Source organism: Falco naumanni, chromosome 1 (assembly GCF_017639655.2).
Source record: "Falco naumanni isolate bFalNau1 chromosome 1, bFalNau1.pat, whole genome shotgun sequence".
In the NCBI taxonomy this organism is placed as follows: Eukaryota; Metazoa; Chordata; class Aves; order Falconiformes; family Falconidae; genus Falco; species Falco naumanni.
Genome location: NC_054054.1, coordinates 99,775,844 through 99,795,043, shown reverse-complemented (window position 1 = coordinate 99,795,043; position 19,200 = coordinate 99,775,844). Strand labels below are relative to the sequence as shown.

The following is a 19,200-nucleotide window of genomic DNA, read 5'->3' as shown; positions in this document are numbered from 1 at the left end:
TTGCATCGATTGAGCTGTGATGGCAGGGGCAGTTGCTGGTTCTGGAGGGATGTTGTCATTTACTCAGGCTGACTTCATGCCAGTCACACTGCTGCTGGGACCTCATCCTTTCTGTAGCTTCCCCTGGTGCCAGGATAGCTGGAGGCGGGATCTGGAGCAGATGTGAACAAAAGCAGAGCCTTTTGCTCACAACCTCCTCTCTCTCTGTTCCAGTGTGTACTGGGATTATGCCATGACTATTCACCTGGAGGAGATAGTCTATTTGCACTGTCACCAGCAAGGTAAGGCCAGAGTGGGGGGCAGCTGGAGGGTGTTACCGCCCTGACACTTGCTTCCTTAGCTTTGGGGAGTGCGCATATGGGGATGTTTTGATTCAGCTCCAGGGCAGATGTCCAGAGCTCTGGGTGGTCACTACTATGTAAGTGCTTCTAGGAAAACCTTTAAACCAGCTCTTGGCTGTGGTGCTTGGCTGGGGAGTGCTCCTTGCAGAGCAATGCTTGGCGGTTTTCAAGGCTGTGATCTCCCAGGCAAGCCGCCTCCAGGGCCCCAGACTTGTAATGGGTTTACAGAAGAATCCAAATGAGGGAGAAAATATTTCTTTTCCATACCAGAAATACAATTCCCTGAGCTTTCTTGCCTGCCCTCTGTGTTTTTGATGCTCATGTTTCCCTCATTCATGTCTGTCTTCTTTCTGCTGTCACTGTTGCTAATAGTAGACAGCGGTGGGACGGTTGTCTTGGTGAGCCAGGATGGGATTCAGAGGCCCCCGCTGCGGTTCCCCAGAGGAGGGCACTTACTGCAGTTCCTGTCCTGCCTGGAGAACGGCCTCCTGCCCCATGGGCAGCTGGATCCACCCCTCTGGTCACAGCGGGGAAAGGTAGGTGCCCTGAAACTGGGCTTGTTCCTGAGCCCACAGCCCTGTGGGCTCTTGCTGGTGTGCCCCTGTGGAGTGTCACAGAGCAGAGCTGATGGAGAAGACCCTCTGCCCAATGTTAGTAGCTGCTGCATTTTAAAAATTCTCCCAAAACTAAGAAGGAAGGTGGACTTGAAATATGGCAGTTTGGTTTAAAGGTCATGGTCTTGACCCTTCTGGGCAAATCGTGAGGGAGGTGGTATGGGAGCGCTGGCCATGAGGCATGACAGGTTTGGTTCTCATGGACCTGGCCATGCTGTGTGGGTTATACACACCCTGTGTGCTAACAGCGTTCTGTATTCGCTGTGTAATTGAAAGCTTAATCCAAAAGCTGCTCCAGCACAGAGAACACACAAACATCATCCAGGCTGAAAAAATACATGCTCTTGTTGGGCAGAAGTTCGGCAAGCGAGGCAGCAAGCCCGCTGGCCTGCGTGGCCGAGCGTGGGGCGGCTTGTGAAGGGCAGGTTTTGTTCATCTAGGGGAAAGTGTTTCCCAAGCTGAGGAAGCGAAGTCCCCAGGGCTCCTCTGAGTCTGCATCTGACAAGGAAGATGATGAAGCCACAGATTACGTTTTCAGAATAATCTACCCAGGGACACAGTCTGAATTCGGTGAGTGCATTGGCAGAGTTGTTTCAGGTGGGTTTTCATGAGGTGTATGAGCAGCTGGGAATGCAGCACCGGCAGGCATGTGGCACATCATGCCAGAAAGTGGTTCCAGAGAAATAGGCTTTGCTGGTAACAGTACTGCCTTTTATTCAATGTCACGTATGAGTTACGGTTTGATTTTTTTGTTTTAACCTTTCACTTGCTACTGTGTCCTTCGTTTCTGCAGCTGCACAAAGGCTGTGACTGTCTTAATGGTTGGAAAAAAAATTCTTACACGTAATTTCAGTAGTAAGGTTCACTTTGGTCATGTTCTTTGGGGGTCACTTTTCACCACCACAAGCCTCCAGGACTGATTCTTCTCTTTCTATCACTAGACCACCTTAACAAGTGCTGCATTAAATCCAGCTATATTCCTCCGTGTTGCTTCTGCAGTGCAAAGGAGATGTTACAGCACCCTTCTCTGTGTACTGCCAAGCTTGACCCCTGTGTCTCCGCTCCCTAGCTCACAGGGCAAGAGAGTGGATGCCGCTGGATTCACCAAACCAGAAATCTTTCTTAGTGTCCAGTTGTAAATGATCTGAACAATGTGCTTGGCTGAAACGGCTGTAAATTTGTCCTCAAGATCTTCTGTGGGATACCAAGAACAATTTTTTGACCTCTGGGAACATCATAGATTACTTTAGAAGGGGTAAAACCAAAAGTATAATAGAAGACTTGTGAGTGTTTTTTTGAAAAAGCTATTAAATTTGATTAAAAACTTGTTCCTGTATTTTTGAGGCTAGAGGGGGTCAATCACATCTTCTATGACTCCTCCATAACATCAATAAAGATTATACTTAGTTCTCCCTGCCTTTAGCTGATTAACACAATTCAGTGAGTCAGACAAAAATCTGATTGAGGCTAAAATAGCAGATAGAAATGCTTCTTTCTGTAGCTTTCTTTTGATCTCCCCCTTAAAATTCCATGCTGGGGGCCAAATTTTCAGTGAAATTAATTGCTGCAGTCTCCTCAGCTGGCACCATCAAAGCCTGTGGGGTTCCTGTGGACCTTCCCAGAGGAAGGTGGGACCGCATTAGTTTGTTCTTCTCTACAGATTCTTCCTTTCACCCTTTTCATTTGTGTCCTTGTCCTCTCTCTGTGTCTCTAGTTACCATTAATGGTAATTTTCATCCATTCCTTGCATCTGTCATCTCCATCACTGCCGTGAGAGGGAAGATTGCAAGGACTCCAGCTGCAAGCAAGATGGTGGTGATCCCTAAATGGTTTCCGAGTCTCCTCATCACATCCCAACCTCCCCTTGCTGTTCTGGGGGCTGCTCGGCATCAGTGTAATGCGGCTGTCGTATCTGTCTGGTACTACTGCTTGCCTGTGTTGTCACTTAACAATTCCTGCACAGGCATCCCCTGTCGCTGCTGACTGTAACTGACCCATCAGCACCTGCTCAGTATGAGGGAAAGCAAAGAGGCTTTAATAGGAATATTTCAACTTTTTTCTTGCCAATATCAGTTATTCAATATCACAAGCAGGGAGAGTCAGTGAGACCAAGGGTGAATGAGAAAGCCCTCTCCCAGCTGGAAGATGGAATTTCTACCACAATTTAATTTCCAAGGAGGAATAATTAGGATTATTCTTTATTAATCTTTTTTTGCATCCCAGTTTACCTTTGTCATGATGGCCTTTTCCTAGGGAGGCCCAAGACTGAGGGGCAGGGGCTGTTCCAGGCCCAGAGAGAGTAGCCAAGCTGCTCAGCATGGGGCATCTCAGCTCTCGGGGCTGCACGTGCCTCCTGCATGGGCTCTGTGCCTGGCCAGTTTGCAGGGTGGCACCGGCGCAGGATCCAAGGCCGTTGCAATAGCACTTCTGAGTTTAAGCAGGGATTTAGCAAGTGACAACATGAAAAGCTACTTGTTCCTGCTGTCCCTTTCAACCTCTTCATCAAAGTCTTTCTCTCCTGTCCTTTGGTTTGGATGCTCCCTTCTTTCCCTGAATCTTGGATGGGATCCTAATGTTTGAGAGGTGGGGGCTTTTCCCTTCCAGTGATCCACTCTTCCTGGGACAACAGTTGATTTCAGTCATGTTTTTTCTCATCTGTGTGGCAGTCTGTTGCAGGCCCTTCACTCAAGTTGGATGGGTTTTTTCTGCCTTGGTCGACACTCAGCAGTTTAAAATTAGCTTGCTGAAGGTGCTGTCGTTAATTAGCAGATGGTTCTCTCGCGCTCACTCTCATCAATGCTCTTTGTTTCCTTTCCTTTCTCTGGATCTCACCAGTGCTGGTGCTGTGATTACCTGGTGTGGGCCCTACCTGGTTTCTGAAGTCTCCTTGGGAAGAGCGTGGGATGCTGTATTTGCTAATCAAACTCAATTCTCTCTTGACCTCCTGTGGCTCACCTGACCCCAGGGGCAGTGCCAGACAGTGGCTGATGCTCCTCTCTCTGTCCTCCTACAGTGCCCCAGGATCTGATGGACACACCGGGTGCTGGCCTGCCTCCCATGTGGCAACCCAGCACCCGCAAGTCCTCCTGCTCCTCCTGCTCTCAGAGCGGCTCCTCTGATGGTGGGCCATCCAACGGCTGCAGCCATGAAAGGTACGATGGCTGTGCTGCTGCTTGATTTGACAAATACAGGTAAAATAGAACAAGGCTTACAGGTGAAGGCCCAGCTGGATGGCTGAACAAGAGCAATTATGGGTGCCAGTGGTGTCTTCAGCTTCATACTCAGCTGGGTTGTCCAGGGACCATTTGCAGGGGCTAGTGGGGTGTGTCCAGGCCGAAGTGAGGTTTGTCCCCTTATCTGGGACATCTGAGCTACTCTGTGGCCGTGTCCTGGCAGCAAGAATTGCTGCTCTCCAGCTGAGCAGAGGGCTGGTAGTGCACCTCTGAAAGCAAAGCTGGAAGAGTCAGATCAAAGCAGGGGCTGAGGGAATGCATGGGAGCGTTTCCTCTCCTCGCACCGGGTATGTTTTTATTGGCAGAGCTCCGTTGAAGCTCCTGTGTGACAATATGAAGTACCAAATCCTCTCCCGGGCCTTCTACGGCTGTGAGTACTTGTCACATCCATGATGCCTTGAGATGTGTGATGGGCAAGGGATAAGGTCCTGGGCTTTGGGCTAGGAGTGTGCTGAGGCAGCAGGGCAGTGGCCAGGGGTACTGGGACCAGTCTGTTGTATGCAAGGCCCTATGTACACGTGCTCAGGATTGGGAGCAAACATCTGAACTCTGATCTTTGGACTTCAGCCCAGTGAGCAGCAGTGCTGTGGTACAAGGCAATGAGATACTGACCTGTCCCAGGAGACTCCCCGTTTTGCCGCTTAGGCTGGATGTGGCTTTAGAGGGTCTCCTTCAGGGACCAGATTCATAGAACTTTCTCCTGCGCTTCATCCCTGTGGCTCAGAGTTCTGCAGCTGAATGTTTGCTTCTGCTTGATGCAGGGCTGGCCTATTGCAGACACCTCTCCACGGTGCGAACCCACTTATCTGCGCTGGTTAACCACAACATTGTGTCTCCTGACGTGCCCTGCAATGCCAGCTCAGGACTGACTGTGGACATATGGCAGAGATACCTGCAGGACAGCACGGTAGGGCCAGTACTTCCAGGACGTGCCAGTTGTGGTGGGCTTGGGATGTCCAGGGCAGTGTCACTTAAGCAGTTGTAGCATGGCAAGATAAAGCACGTTGTGAAGTTCCCCAAGAAGAGAAGTCAGACAGCCTGCCCCAGGCTGCACAGACCCCAGGGCTCCTAATCCTCGACATGTGGAAGCCAGGGATTGATGGCTGCTCTCCGTAATGTGCTTCTATTCAGAGCCTGCTTGTGGCAGCACCTTGAGTGCCGTGGTCTTGAGCAGGGTCCCAGCATGCTGTTACGGCAGGACAGCTGGAGAGCTGTGACCAGTGCCGCAGTCCTGACATGCTGCCAGGGCTCTGAGGCGCAGCAGTGAGCCTGAGTGATTTTAGTAGGCCACTTTCTGGCTGTGGTGAGCCCGTGTTTCCCCAAATGTCCACCTGCAGGGGCCTCTGGCTCTACTTCAGGCCAAGCAGAGATCTGAGAGATCATCTGCAATAAATGGGCAGCGAGTTTGCAGGAGGTCGGTGTCTGGATGCTAAAAGGAGGCATAGCCGGGCTGGGGTTGCCCTTCCTTCTGCTAGCTTATGGGCTATGATCCTGGCTGCATCTGTGCGCTGACTCAAAGCTCTTCCCACAGAGTTATGAGGACCAGGAGCTGCTGCGGCTGATCTACTATGGCGGGATCCAGCATGAGATCAGGAAGGCTGTCTGGCCCTTCCTTTTGGGCCATTATCAGTTTGGGATGACTGAGGCAGAAAGGAAAGAGGTTGGTATGGGTGTTCTGCCAGCTCAGCAGCCTGGTGTATGGCATTGATGTGCCCTGGATATTTCACAGCTTGAAGTGTCTGTATGCCAGAGTCCACCCTGTGAACTCACTGGGCATTGTGTCCCCTTTGCTCGGCAGCTTTGGCTAGGAGATGGGAGAAGGATTCAGGTAAGCAGGGATTGATAGGACTAAGCTCAGTGCTCCTCCCATGCAGCTTCTGATTGCTTATGTTCGGTGCCTTGCACACCTCCAGAAGGCAGGAAGGAGATGGATGGGTGTTCTTCCATCCTAATTTTTGCAAGGTTTTGTGGGTCAGGCTCTGGCTGGCACTGTGCAGGAGATGAGTGACTTTATGTCCCATCTAGACATAGTTAATAGGAGCGGCACTTCTCTGTGCAGGGCTGTGTGGGGGATGCAGGAGATGCTGGTTTCTGGGCTTTTCCAGGGACAGCTGTTCAAAGACCCTCTGTCTCTAAACACCACAGGCCGACGACCAGATCCGCACCTGCTACGAGCACACCATGGCAGAGTGGCTGGGCTGCGAGGCCATCGTCCGGCAGCGGGAGAAGGAGTCGCATGCAGCAGCTCTGGCCAAATGCTCCTCTGGGGCCAGTCTGGATTCCCACATTCAGAGGATGATGCACAGGGACTCGACGATCAGCAATGAGGTGAGGGTGTGGGGGCGTGGGGAGGGCTGTGCCCACCCAGGCGCTGTGTTGGCCTGTGCTACAAGGAGAGATGGAGACACAACTCTTGCTCACCCCCCTTCCCTGACCTCTGCCTGCCTCTGTGCCTCCTTGCTCATTGTAATCCATGTGGAGCTGGAGCTTTCTTACCCGTTTTCTTTCATCTGCCTTTCCAGAGTGCTTAGCAGTAGGAGCAGACATCTCCTGCAGCGTGGCCCCAGTTCCCATACTGTGTGGTACTGCACTGACCAAGAGGTTTTGGTCTGCAGGCCGTGACATATTGGAGATCTAACAAATTTTCTTTGGTTCTTGCAGCTGCAGTATCCACAGCAGCACTGAACAGCTCTACATCCGTAACCCTGGGTGGGGGTGCTGGGCATAGGAGCAGCAGGGAGAGGGCAGGGGGTCGTGGCAGAGGGCAGTGGGGCAGCCAGGACCCCAGAACTCGTTTAGGGAGCCATGTGTCCAAATCCAGACACTCACCAGTCCTGTGAAATGTTCCTCGTGAATATTGCTGGAGAAAAAAGATGTTCGTTACCTGGTTTTGCACTCCTGATGCACATCAGGATTAGCTCCATGGAAGTTGGTGTTGAAGCAGGGGGAGGAAGACCATGTTTCTGGCACTGGCAGGCTGTGAAGCAGGTCAGTGGGTCTCTTGGCTCCCTTTTCCATCAGCTGCTCAGCACAGAGGAAGCCTGGGCCACTGCCTGTGGGCAGGAGGAGCTGGGTGGCTCTAGGAGGCTGCTAGGTGGCTCCCAGCTCTGGCTGTGAAGGAGCCTGCCAGGCTCAGGGCAGCCTCGGTACGTCGTGCCATCGTGGGACAGAGCTGGGCCCCAGCACCCGGGTACGTGGGCCTGGCTTTTGGCAGTGCAGCGAGGAGTTAGAGCCACAGCCCAAACCAGAGGGTGTGCAGGAAAAAGCCTGTTAAAGGAAAGGCAGTCCTTGGAACAGAGGCCAGGGAGTGTTTCCGTGTGGGCTTTGTCCCTGGAGAGGAGAACAGCTCGGCACAGCAGAGCAAGCAGTGCTGGCTTGTCTGACCTTGAGCTGCCACACCAGAGGAGAATGGAGGCCAAACCGAACAGGGCCTGCGAGGTGTGGCACGGGAGCCTGCCTTCATCGTCCTGTGCAGAGTTTGGGTGCTTTGGGAAAGAGATGAGCTCAGCCCCAACCGTGCGGCTGTGTGTGTGCAGAGAGGGAGAGATGCAGGGAAGGCGAGTCTGTGTGAAAGAGCTGGACGACGCAGCTCTTGCAGGGGATGAGCGGAGGTGGGCTGCGCAGTCGGCGTTGCTGACGCCCTAGGAATCATTCCCCATCCCCACAGTATCTCCACTGTGGTGGTTCTTCTGTATCCACGTCTGCCTGTTCTGAGAACATGTGCTGGGAGGGGAGCTGGCAGAGTCAATACATGCGGAGGTTCACCCTTTTCCCATCTCAACCTGAAATTTCCTGTTATGAAATGCTCCCATGGTAATGGAGGAAAACCGTCCCCCTTCCTCGCTCCATCAGAGCCCTGCCCAGCAAACACCCACAGTATTAGGGTGGGGACAACTGCTGCTATTCTGAAAGTGCCGTGTTTTCTTAAAACGCTATTGTTTGTGTGTGATGTCATTGCAATGCTCTGTACATCCTGGCTTGTGTGCAGCGGCAGCAGCCACAGGCTCCTGTGCTATGATCCGCCTGGTGCCGGGGCGGCTCACGTCCCCAGGAGGCTGCTCTGAAGGGAGGCTGCTTGCTTAGAGGGAGTCCATGAGGCAGAGCACCGAACTGGCTGCTGCAGAGCCCAGTGCTCCTTTTGTGCTTCAGCTGGAAGCCAGGAAAAGGGTGCTGTTGACTTTTAGAAGCACTGCCTTGACTGAGTCTGGCTTAAAACATCAATATTTGTCCTTTAAGAAAAGGAAAAAAACCCAACATTAAAACATTAATAGGCTTGGAGGGATTGTTTTATAGCTTGTGACTTCATTGTTTATGTAAACGAAGATGCAGTGAGCTGCATTGCTGCCAAATTAGGACAGAGATTTGTAGAAATTTGCAATCCAAGGAGACAGCGTGACCTCTCCAAAGGCCAGAAGAAAGCAGTTCCTTTCAGACCCAGATGTACAGTGCTTGAACAACTGGATTGGCCTGGGACTTTGTTTTTGTCGTCTTCTCCAGCAGTAAATGTCAGTGCAGGCTGAGGCAGGGTCCTGCACTATGTGACAGATCTCCGTGACAGAGATGATGTGATGGGAACATCTTTCATGGGTCAAATATGAGAATTTTGTTGGATGCATTTTCTGCTTGTTCTTTACATGCAGATGTGCCTGCCTCTGATAGCATGGTATGAGTCTTCCCTCCCGGTCCAGACACCATGCTCTTTGCCTTTTCACTGTCCTTTTCCCTCTCTCTTGCAGTCTTCACAGAGCTGCAGCTCTGGCCGACAAAATCATGCCCGGCTGCAGAGTGACTCCAGCTCCAGCACACAGGTGAGCAGCAGTGCTTTGTCTCCTCTTGCTCGTTCAGACACCGGCCACCCAACAGCATATGGCTCTCTGCCCCGGGCTGTTCACTATTTGATAACTGTAATGATTTCTGTCAAACAGAAGCAGTAGTTGGAGGAGGTAAATGACTCGCAAACCTGCCTCTGGAGCCACTAATGTCAGAACTGCACACTGCTTGGCGATGTTTAATATTCACCAGCCTGCTCTGCCCAGGCTTGAATGACCAGCCCCTGTATGGCCTTCACACTTGAGGGCCCATGGATGCTCCGTATGTTGGTAGCCATGTGTTTAACCAACCTGTTTAAATGATGTTCTGCCCAGTACATTATGCTGAGTAAAAGCATAGTCCTTTGGAGCAGGCACTGTGGGCTCAGAGCTGTGCAAATGACCAGGCACTGACCTGCCAAATGCAGGCAGGGGAACCTAAATGCTGAGAACTGTGCCCAGAAATTCCTCCAAGAGTCTGGTCAAAATGAGGCAGAGAGCTAGATGCTCAGCTGAAGCTGTCTCTTGCTATAGTAAACAAGTGGAGCCACAGCCAGACATAGCACTAGTAAGTTAAAATGCCCTCAAGTCCTCTGAGCTTTCTTCCACTGGTTTGAGCTTGTTTGAGCCCTGCACATGTAGAACAGATCTTTCTCCCTCCCCACCGTGGGGGAACGCGGACGTTCTTGCCCCAAGAGCTGCGTTCAGCTGTTAACTTTGCTGAATGCAGGGCATTTGCTCACTGTCACACAACTCTTTGCTTTGCAGGTGTTTGAATCTGTTGATGAAGTGGAACAGACTGAAGCGGATGCTCAGCTGGAAGATGGCAAACAAAGCAAGATCCCCAATGGGACAGTTCCCAACGGCACGTGTTCCCCTGATTCTGGCCACCCCTCTTCCCAAAACTTCTCCATCACATCGGGGTTCTCAGAGCGCAGCTTCAGCAATGAGGACAGTGCCCTGGAAACCAACAAATCCTTGGCCACCTCTCAGGGAAAGGCTGGTGGGTCTGACGTGCCAGCCCCACAGGACCTGGAGGGTGCCCAACAGGAGGAGAAGCTGAAGGGCCAAGACAGCCTGGAGGGTGAATTTCCCACCGGTGGAAGCATGGACTTTGTTCCTGTGGTTGAGAGCGCAGCCAGGGTCCTGCATGATCGTCATGCTGTGGCCCTGACTGTGGTAGAGAGCTGGGCAGACAGTGAAGCTGAAAAGCAGAGCTTGGTGGAGAGTGAAGATAACCTCTCTGAGGAGCCAGAGATGGAGAGTTTGTACCCACAGCTGGATTCTCTGACTGTAGCTGATCTGGCCAACAGTGAAACATCTGCTGTCTCCTCCATGGGCGTCACCTACTCTGTAAGTGCAGACTTGTTCACTGGGTGGGTTTCTTCCCGAGTGCCTCACTATTTACCTGCATTTGCCCTGTGCCAATCCTGAAGTTGAATGTACTACTCCCTTCCACCCAAACTGCCCTGTCGCTCTGTTGCCCTTGCAACTTTCTTTTTGTTTTTTATTTGAAAACAAATCGGCTTTGCTTTTGTTTTGGGCAGCCAGAGCTGCTGGACATGTACACGGTGAATCTGCACCGCATTGAGAAGGATGTGCAGCGGTGTGACCGCAACTACTGGTACTTCACCCCTGCCAACCTGGAGAAACTCCGCAACATCATGTGCAGGTAGGAGCTGTGGGGGTGAGGGTGGGGGCCTTCGACCCTCCCTGCGATGGGAGCAGGCTCCCGATGCTGCTGGGTGGTTTCCCTGAATTTGCCTTGAGGCTGGAGCCTCAAACTTTGTTGTGGTTACTGAGTTTTGCCTCCTTGCCTTCCTCCCCCAAATCCTCTCGTCATCCCCGAACTGGGGCCACAGCTCCGAGGGCCTCACACTTGGCAGTCTGAGGAGTCTGGCCATCCTGCCTTGTGCTGCTCTGCCCCGTGACTGCTGTCTGTCTGGGTTGTTGGCCAAAGCAGAGGGCTCCCTGGGGCTGCCCAGGCACACTGCCTTGTGCTCTGAACCCAGTGCAGCCCACCTGCTCTCTGGAATATGTCTGGAAAATGCTTTAATGAGGATCAGCCCGCAGAGCTGTAGTGCTAATGAGGAAGTGCCTGAAGCAACCAAGTGGTTAGTGCCTCCCCACGAACCCAGGAGACGGCAATACCTGGGTGCATTTCTCATTCTCTTTGCTTAGTCCCTGTACTAAGAGGTTGCTGTGTGAGATTCAGTGACTCAAATCAGTCCCAGCTCAGCAGCTGCGGCTGTTTCAGGGGCAGCGAAAGCTAAAATAATACTGCCCATATTGCAGATATGAGGAGAAGCTGCTATTTCATTAGAGCTGTCACTTTATCTGACAGCCAGCATTGGAGATCTCTGCTGAGATAAGACCTACAACACAGCAGATTTTGGAAAACTAGTGGGCAGGATGGAAAAGATTGTTCCCTTGTGCCAGCAGTGGATCTGAGTCCCTTCTGAAGACGTTTTGACTTGCTACCAAATATGGGAAGATATCTCCGCAGGGCTGCCTGCTTCCTGGGACGCTGGGTCCAGGGAGGCAAAGCAGGCGATACCGTGCAAAGTGCACCAAGAGGATGAATTGAGGGGGAAGGGTGAAAATGAGAGACGAATTAACAAACTCTTTTCAGTCTCTGCCCTTTGACCAACTACCCTGCCTTGCTGTGCTTTCCACCCTGCACTGATTTCCGTGCAATGGCCATGGCACAGCCCTGGATCAACACCCTGCCATGGCCATGGCCATCCAAGACTGTGCTATGCATGGCTTACCTAAAAGCCACCACAGGAGCCTAAGCATTTACAGGCCAGCTATAGAGGAATGGAGCACAGGTATAACAGAGTAAAGAAATCTGATTTTCCCTGCTTGCTGCCATGCACTGGTGGCAGCATGTAGGAAGTGCCAGCATCCCTGGAACAGAGGCAGGGCATGGACAAGCAAGGCTGTGGCACTCATGCCTGGCACAGGGAGGGCTCATGGGCCACCTTTCCCGCTCTCTCACACAGCTACATCTGGCAGCACATTGAGATTGGCTATGTGCAGGGGATGTGTGACCTGCTAGCCCCTCTCCTGGTCATCCTGGATGATGGTGAGTGGGTGGCTCTGCTCCGCTTTCCCCATGCCTTTGTGGGAGCATGTGGGGGGATCTGCTGGGATGCTGGTGGCCCTTTGCAGTGGGAGGGTCCCATGCTCAGAGGTGTGGAGCAGCTGCTGGAAGGGTCCCATTGGGCCTTGATGCTGTCTGACTCCCAGGAGCCCAGCCTGGGGACAATGTGTATTTTTTGCAGTGTGAGCTGTCTTTCCAAGGCTGGTCCCTACCGTATGCCCCTGACCGTGTGTGGAGTGGGGTGGAATATTCCTGCTGCAGGGGGGTGGCAGGGTATGGAGATACGGGTGCAGATGCAGCAGTGTCCGTACAGCCGAGCAATGACCGTCTCTCCTTTCTGTGCAGAGGCTCTGGCTTTCAGCTGTTTCACTGAGCTTATGAAGAGGATGAATCAGAACTTCCCTCACGGAGGAGCCATGGACACCCACTTTGCCAACATGAGATCTCTGATCCAGGTACGGGGGTCCTGGCACAGTGATGGCAGCCTCTCAAACCAGAGGGGGAAAGCTGTTCTAGGGGTGGGGTCTCAGAGGGGCTGAGAGGAGCTTTCAGTGGTGGGAAGCAGGAGGGAGAGCAGGGGACTGTAAAGACAGCCTGGAGTAATGTGTGCTAGAATTGCAAAGGAGGGAGAAGCTGAGTGGAAGGTGGTGTGGTATGTGGAAGGAGAACGGTGGGAATGGAGGAAAGCAGGCAGAGGGAAGTCTGGTGCCTCTGGTGTGTACTTCTGAGTTTCCTTTTGCTTTTCTTGACAGATTCTGGACTCTGAGCTCTTTGAGCTGATGCACCAGAATGGTGATTACACTCATTTCTACTTCTGCTACCGATGGTTTCTCCTGGACTTCAAGAGAGGTGTGTGCTGAGACCAGCAAATGGGGAGGGAAGGCAAGGTCTGCCATGCTTCTCAATACACTCTGCAACTTCAGCTGTTTGAAGTTAACTTTTTACCATGTGTCCCTGTTTTGCTTGTCCCTGGTAGATTTGTGGCTGACTCTTTTTGTCTAGATACAGGACCTGTTGTTCCAGAGCTGCTGGTGAGCCTTTGCCAGGTTTGCATCCTGAAACCTGTGCCACCTGCTGCAGGCCAGAATATTTATCTCTGCAGATGACTGACTTACTGCTTCCAAGTGGAACAAGTTCTTGTGGGAAGAAACCACCCAGTGTGTCTTCCCCCTGCTGCTGTGAAGTCTGAGTCAGGATGGTTGTAAACCCATGGCTGGTATAGTGACTGCTGGGCTTTTTCCTCTGTTAACAGAGCTGGTGTATGATGACGTGTTCGCCGTCTGGGAAACCATCTGGGCAGCTGCACATGTTTCCTCTGCACACTATGTGCTCTTCATCGCCCTGGCTTTGGTGGAAATGTACCGGGACATAATCTTGGAGAACAACATGGATTTTACAGACATCATCAAGTTTTTCAACGGTAAAGCTTGTGTTCTTGGGCTGAATTTGTGGCAGGTGCAGACATAGGCGGCACATGTCTGTCTGACTACAGACAGCCATATCTGGGCTATACTGGTAAATGTTTAAAACAAGTAGAGCAGTATGTGGTTGTGTGATGCTGATACTTGGAACGCGATGGTAAAGAGCCCCCTTGCCCCGGACTAGGCTCTGGGGGGGACTGGTGATGCCTGGGGGAAGCCAGCCTGCCAGCCTTGGCAACAGCCCACCTTGCTGTGCTTGAAGGGAGCTGTGAGTGTAGGTTGTGCTTCCTGCTGGCCGTAATCATGCTGAGAGGAGCTGGATAACGATGGCTCTTCAGAGTCAGATGTCTCTGCGAGGGATGGTGCTTGGGAACTTGGGCAGGAGTTCACAGCTTTGTCTCCCGCGCAGAGCTTGGCTGAGCAGCAGGGAGCTGTGAGGCGGGGGGCAGTCCTCAAGATGTGGGACTGCTCAGGTCTAGCCCCTTTGTGGGTTCCTTCTGTCTGTTCCAGAAATGGCTGAGCGGCACAACACCAAGCAGATCCTGAAGCTGGCTCGGGACCTTGTCTATAAAGTCCAGACTCTGATCGAGAACAAATGAAGGATGTGGGGAGGAAGATGAGGCATCCAGACAAAGAGCCAGAACTCCCCTTCAATGCTTCCTCCCCTTCTCCTTTATCTTGAAGTGCCACGCCTGTGGAAATAAGGTAGTTGGACACATGCTGCTGTCTAAACTGGAAGTACCCTTAGCTCTCCGAGTGCTGTGTTCAGTGTTAGGCCCAAGGGCCCCGGCTCAGATCTTTGCAGCCTTCTTCAGTGACTTAACCAAAGATCCGTACAATTGCATTTCACTGCTACGGACTTGCTTTGGAAGCAGGACCCAGGCAGTCGCTTCCTTGCCTTGCTGCAGGAGAAGGGCAGAAAGTGTTGTTACTACCACGACTGCTGAGGCAGTTGCCAGCATCCCAGGTCGGAGCTCGGGGTTTGGGAGAGCAGAGCTGCCAGCCCTCCTCGGGGCTGACTCGGGCTCGACAGCCTTTGTTGGAAGGGAACAAAGCTGCTTGCTTGGACAGCCATTACCCTGTGGCATGGGGAAGCCAGCCAGCCCAGCCAGCCTGAGCAATACAGGGATGCTGCCAGTACTCGGTTTCTTACTGTCATTATGAGGTTCTGCCAGTAACAGAGAGAGACTTTGATCACAGAAATTTTTCTTTTGATCTTGTCCCTTGATGCATAGCATCCCCTTTAGTATTTTTTTAGGGCTCTCTTCTCTCCCTGGGATTTTTACATTGTTTGATACTACAGCATCTGAGCACACAAGAGTTTCATATCTGGATGGGTTTTCAGAAAAGCTCCAAATTCAACATGGGGTTTTTCTTTCAAATTCCGGCCTCTGTAGTGCGCTCTGAACACTGGAAAATCTGGTCCTAACCTCCTCTGGGAACTCTAGACTTGAGGTTTTCTTACCTGCCTTACTCTAGTTGCTTCTGTTAGGAGTCTGGTCTCCCTGTCATTCTCTGCAACCCCTGTTAGGAGGAGCTCCTTGGAAGGCAAGTCAGAGCTCCCGGCTTTGGTGGCTGTCCTGACTTTCCCTCTGAAGGTGCCTCTCTCTTCCTCTGTTAATTTAAAGACCAGCTCCTCAAAGCTAGACAGTGCAAACAGTCCCCGTGGTGCCTGCAGGTTTTCTGTGTGCTTCTGGGGCTGGCTGCAAAGTCCCCTAAGTCCACTGAAAGTCTCCAGTTAGGTCTTGGTGGGCTTCTTTCCCAGGCCTGTGAAGAGGAAAATAGCCCAAGGTCCCTGAGTGGTCTTTGCTTTTGGAAGATGCACTTCTGTGGCCACTTTTCCTGTAGTGGTTCTCCAGTGTTGCAGCTCCTGGAGCACACTGCATGAAGTGCCTCTCCAGCACTACCAGCGTCAGAGCTGAGCTGCTGTGCCATGCTAAGGCTGCGCTATGGAGGGTTTGGATTCATTTTTCAACTCAGGTAAAAACAATAAAGGAAAAGGAGAGGTGTAGGTTGTTGGTTTAGTTCAGCCAGGGAGGGCTTTGTCCTGGCCACAGAAAGCTGCCATGAAGGTGTGCTTCCATCAGCAGGGAAGACACTGGGTTGTAGCTTTCTATAAGGGTACTTTCTCTCAAGTTTTGCTGCAAAAATTTGTGTTCCCCCTCCATGCAATGTGTGACGTGTGTGCGCGCTCTCCTCCTCCCCTCTGCAAGATAAGGCACTGCTCTTCTCTTGCTGTTGGTGGAACATCTGTCCGTGCTGACTGTGTTTTGTATTTACTTGTGGCGTGTGTCAGGTGTTGCTTGCAGAAAAAAGACGCAAATCTGCAGAAGAGAAAACTGCTGTTTCAGAGAAGTTCTGCAGAGTGTGGTGGAGCAATGTGCAGTTTCTGAGCAAATCGGCTAGTCGTTCTGCAGTACAGGGATGTGGAGGCTGCAGCTAGAAAAACCAGGGAGCAGTAGTGCATCCAGAACCCTTTAGGGAAGAGGACTGCAGCAGGGGGCGAGAGCAATGGGGCGCCTTTCATGTCTCATAAACCCAACAAGCAAATGTGTACCAACAATTTAGGAAATTATTTGAAGCAATTTTCTGCATGAAATCTCTAAAGAGTGCTTGGTCTGTAGTAGCACAGGAAACAACAGCATTTGAGCTTCAAATCTGCCAGTTTACATGTGAATCTTTCATCTTTCCACAAAGCAGAGTGAAAACCTCGTGCCCTCCTTACCAGGTTGTTCCTGTTCCCTCTCTAGGACAGGCCATAGTCTGCCTCTATCACCTTCTACGAAGGGGGAGGGAAGCACTCTGTCCTTCCCTTTCTGAGGGACAAGAACCAACAGGTCAACTGAAATACAGTCTTATCAAGCAACGTCACTGACACTTTATCTTTCAAGCTTCTGTTTTTCTTTCCTTGGTTTTTAAACAAAAACAGCCAAGAAATTCTGCACAATATTTGCTGTCTGTGTTAATTGAGAGTGTCTTTGGGCCGCTCAATAGCAGTGTATTTTGAATAACTTCTGGGGGAAAAAAAGTATTTATTTATTGATTGTACATTCCTGTGTGTCCTTGTATACTGAAGTATGTGAGCGTGTGTTGTTATGCAGATGGAGATATATCTTTTCAATGTTCTTTACGATATCTTGTAAATGTTTACCAGAAAATTGTGTCTATATATATAACATATATATATACAGTATAGACAGAAAATGTGAATTAAGCGGGTTATTTTTTGAGAGGGGGGGAGAAGAAATCTTTTGCTTCTAAGAACTGTGTGGTTTCTATAGCACCTATTCCATGATGTGCCAATCTGTCACTGTCCCTGTGCTGTGAGAATCGTTCTGGTACGGCTGACAGGAAGCTCAGAGCAGAACCACCATCATGACCTCAGCTTGGCTTCATTTTAGTTCTGAATTTAAAACTGGAAAAGAACAAAAAAAGGAGGAAGATATTTTATAAAAAGCTTTGTTCTGGCTGTGGTGCTGGTTAGAGCCCGCAGGAGCGGACCTCTGCCAGGGTTTTGTCCCTGCCTTGGGATCAGCGTGGGTAAGAAGAGTTGCAGAGCTGAGGCTTGGTGTGGGTTGCAAAGAAATTGGATAGTTGAAAGATATGTTATGCCATTTAAATTGGGACTAAAGTCATTCACCTTTGCAGCTGATCATGCTGTTTGGTTAGGAAGGGAGTGTTACATGACCTGTACAGAGTATTTGTGGAGCTGATCCACTCTCCGAACTAGCACCTGTCCAGACTAGCTCTGTGGCAGGCAGTGCTCCCCACGTGCTGCTCTACCCCGATTCATACAAAAGTCAGCAAAAACCATCTGCCCCCAAATACTCCTGGGAGAACTCAAGTCTGAACTTGGAGGTCTAGCTTTGTGTTCCCATGCAGATCTGAGACAGAAGGCGCGAATGGTGTGCAGCCCCTGCACTGGTGGATGGTGCTGTTCGCTGGCTGCCCGCCCTGCCAGACCCTCGCCGTGCTGCTGGCAGGGGAGCGCGCAGGGCAGCAGCTGCTGGAGGTCAGAAACAGGCTGCGATAGCCCCTGTGCTCTGCCCTTCCGCAGCCCCTGTCCACTCGGGGTCCCAGCTCAGTTTTGAGCATCTTCCCAGCACTCGCAGTGGGTAGCAGCTGTGCTCCTTGCGGAGCCCTCTGGGGCAGCCGTTGTCTGACCCACAGGTTGATGTGCTTGTGGGGACCCACAGTGAAGCACCACCAGGAGTCTGGGGCTCAAGATCTAGTCGATGGTTAAAAGCTACTAAAATGTAAGCAAAGGTTTTTGTTACGCAGTTGTTTGTAGGCCGCCTTTGGCCTCAGCCTCTCCTGCCTGGCACTGCCCGGCTCTACCTCTCGGCTAGATTGCCCTGAGAGAGAAGCATTATTCGGGGTGTTGAGACATCAGAGATTTCCCATCTGTGCAGCCAGAGGATCGCCTGTTTGCCGCAAAGGGAGAGGCTTGTTGCAGGGGAATGCTTGCCCATATACAGTAATCTCGTCTGGCTCCCTGGAGGAGAGGAATGTCTCATCCCAGCAGCTCTGTGCAGCTGAAATCCACCCCATGACTGTCTTTAGCCTGCTGTTGTTCGCTTTGTAGGAGCAGGGACTCAAGTTGCTCTGCCTTCTGGCTTGAGACTGCTGCATCCCTCCCCTGGCTGCAGCAAGGTTTGCATCCCGCTTGCCCCCAGCCCACGCTGTCTGCTCTGGGTCACTTGGAGCTGAGCCTGAGCAAAGGACTGACTCCCCGGGCTGAGCATCCGCGGAGGTGTGGGGCTTTCGCTTTAGCTTTTGTTAGGGCTGCTCAGCTAGCAGATAATCTGGGTATGCATAAATACAGTTAATGTTTGTGTCCCGGCCCCATGTTCCCTCCAGGGAATTACTAATGGATTCTCTTTCTGTATTTGAGCTTTCTGCTAACACAACCTACCAAATAACTCTTGGTACCCATCTCTTTTAGTGTCACCCATATAAACACTTTAGAAGTTGTCTTTGTTCCTAAATGTGTGTGTTTTATAGGAGTTTTACTGTGTTGAGTCTCTGAATTGCTTTGCTATTAACACTCTTCATGAAGACTGAGAGGTGGTTGTTTTGCATGGGAACTTGCTGCTCTCATCCAGCCTCTTAAGTTTTGAAATCGCTTGACATACCCACATCTACCTTTTATTGCAACAAGGGCCAGCAGCAGAAATGCAGGTATCGACCATCGTCCCTGCTTAGTGAAAAACAGATCAAGAGAAGTGACTATGCTTGATGTGGTACCTTGGAATCGCAGTTCTGCTGGGAACCCACCCATGGGCAAGCTGAGCCCATCCCAGAATCTCACCTTGGAGACACAAGCCTTGTGGCCAAGAGCAGTTTATGGGATGAGATTCTTACTTGTTCTTTATTTATTCATTCACTTACTTTAATCTGGCTGGCTAGTTTTGCTTTCTTTCCTCATTTACTTTGAGTAGCTGGCTAATCCTCTGCACTGGGAGCCACTGTGGCAAACAGTCCTCAACAAGTGTGGGACCAGTGTCAGGATTCTCATCATGTAAATTTGCTTTTAGAAATCTCTTAAAATATCTTAAATTGCTGCTCTCTACTGTGGCACTGCTGTTGAGCTAGTGGTAGCCTCTGAGCCCATTATCAATAGGACCAAAATAAATGTCATTTCATCATAACTGTTCGGGAATTTTCATGAGTACTG

General features: G+C 51.2%; 1 protein-coding gene across 2 annotated transcripts in view; it reads left to right on the top strand.

The window, feature by feature from the left end:
* Positions 1–15,761, top strand: part of SGSM1 (small G protein signaling modulator 1) — a 43,861-nt gene extending 28,100 nt beyond the window's left edge. The window contains exons 10-25 of one of the 2 annotated variants that reach the window (XM_040612031.1): positions 214–281; positions 717–877; positions 1,396–1,525; positions 3,969–4,107; positions 4,494–4,558; positions 4,950–5,095; positions 5,720–5,848; positions 6,334–6,516; positions 8,925–8,996; positions 9,765–10,349; positions 10,544–10,668; positions 12,002–12,084; positions 12,448–12,557; positions 12,855–12,951; positions 13,355–13,522; positions 14,034–15,761. In XM_040612031.1, the coding sequence (XP_040467965.1) occupies positions 214–281; positions 717–877; positions 1,396–1,525; positions 3,969–4,107; positions 4,494–4,558; positions 4,950–5,095; positions 5,720–5,848; positions 6,334–6,516; positions 8,925–8,996; positions 9,765–10,349; positions 10,544–10,668; positions 12,002–12,084; positions 12,448–12,557; positions 12,855–12,951; positions 13,355–13,522; positions 14,034–14,122 (2,350 nt within the window). In that variant the 3' untranslated portion in view covers positions 14,123–15,761. Of the gene's footprint in view, positions 1–213; positions 282–713; positions 878–1,395; positions 1,526–3,968; positions 4,108–4,493; positions 4,559–4,949; positions 5,096–5,719; positions 5,849–6,333; positions 6,517–8,924; positions 8,997–9,764; positions 10,350–10,543; positions 10,669–12,001; positions 12,085–12,447; positions 12,558–12,854; positions 12,952–13,354; positions 13,523–14,033 lie in introns of both variants that reach the window. The other variant, XM_040612026.1, reaches the window with a different exon arrangement.
* The last annotated feature ends 3,439 nt before the right edge of the window (positions 15,762–19,200 follow it).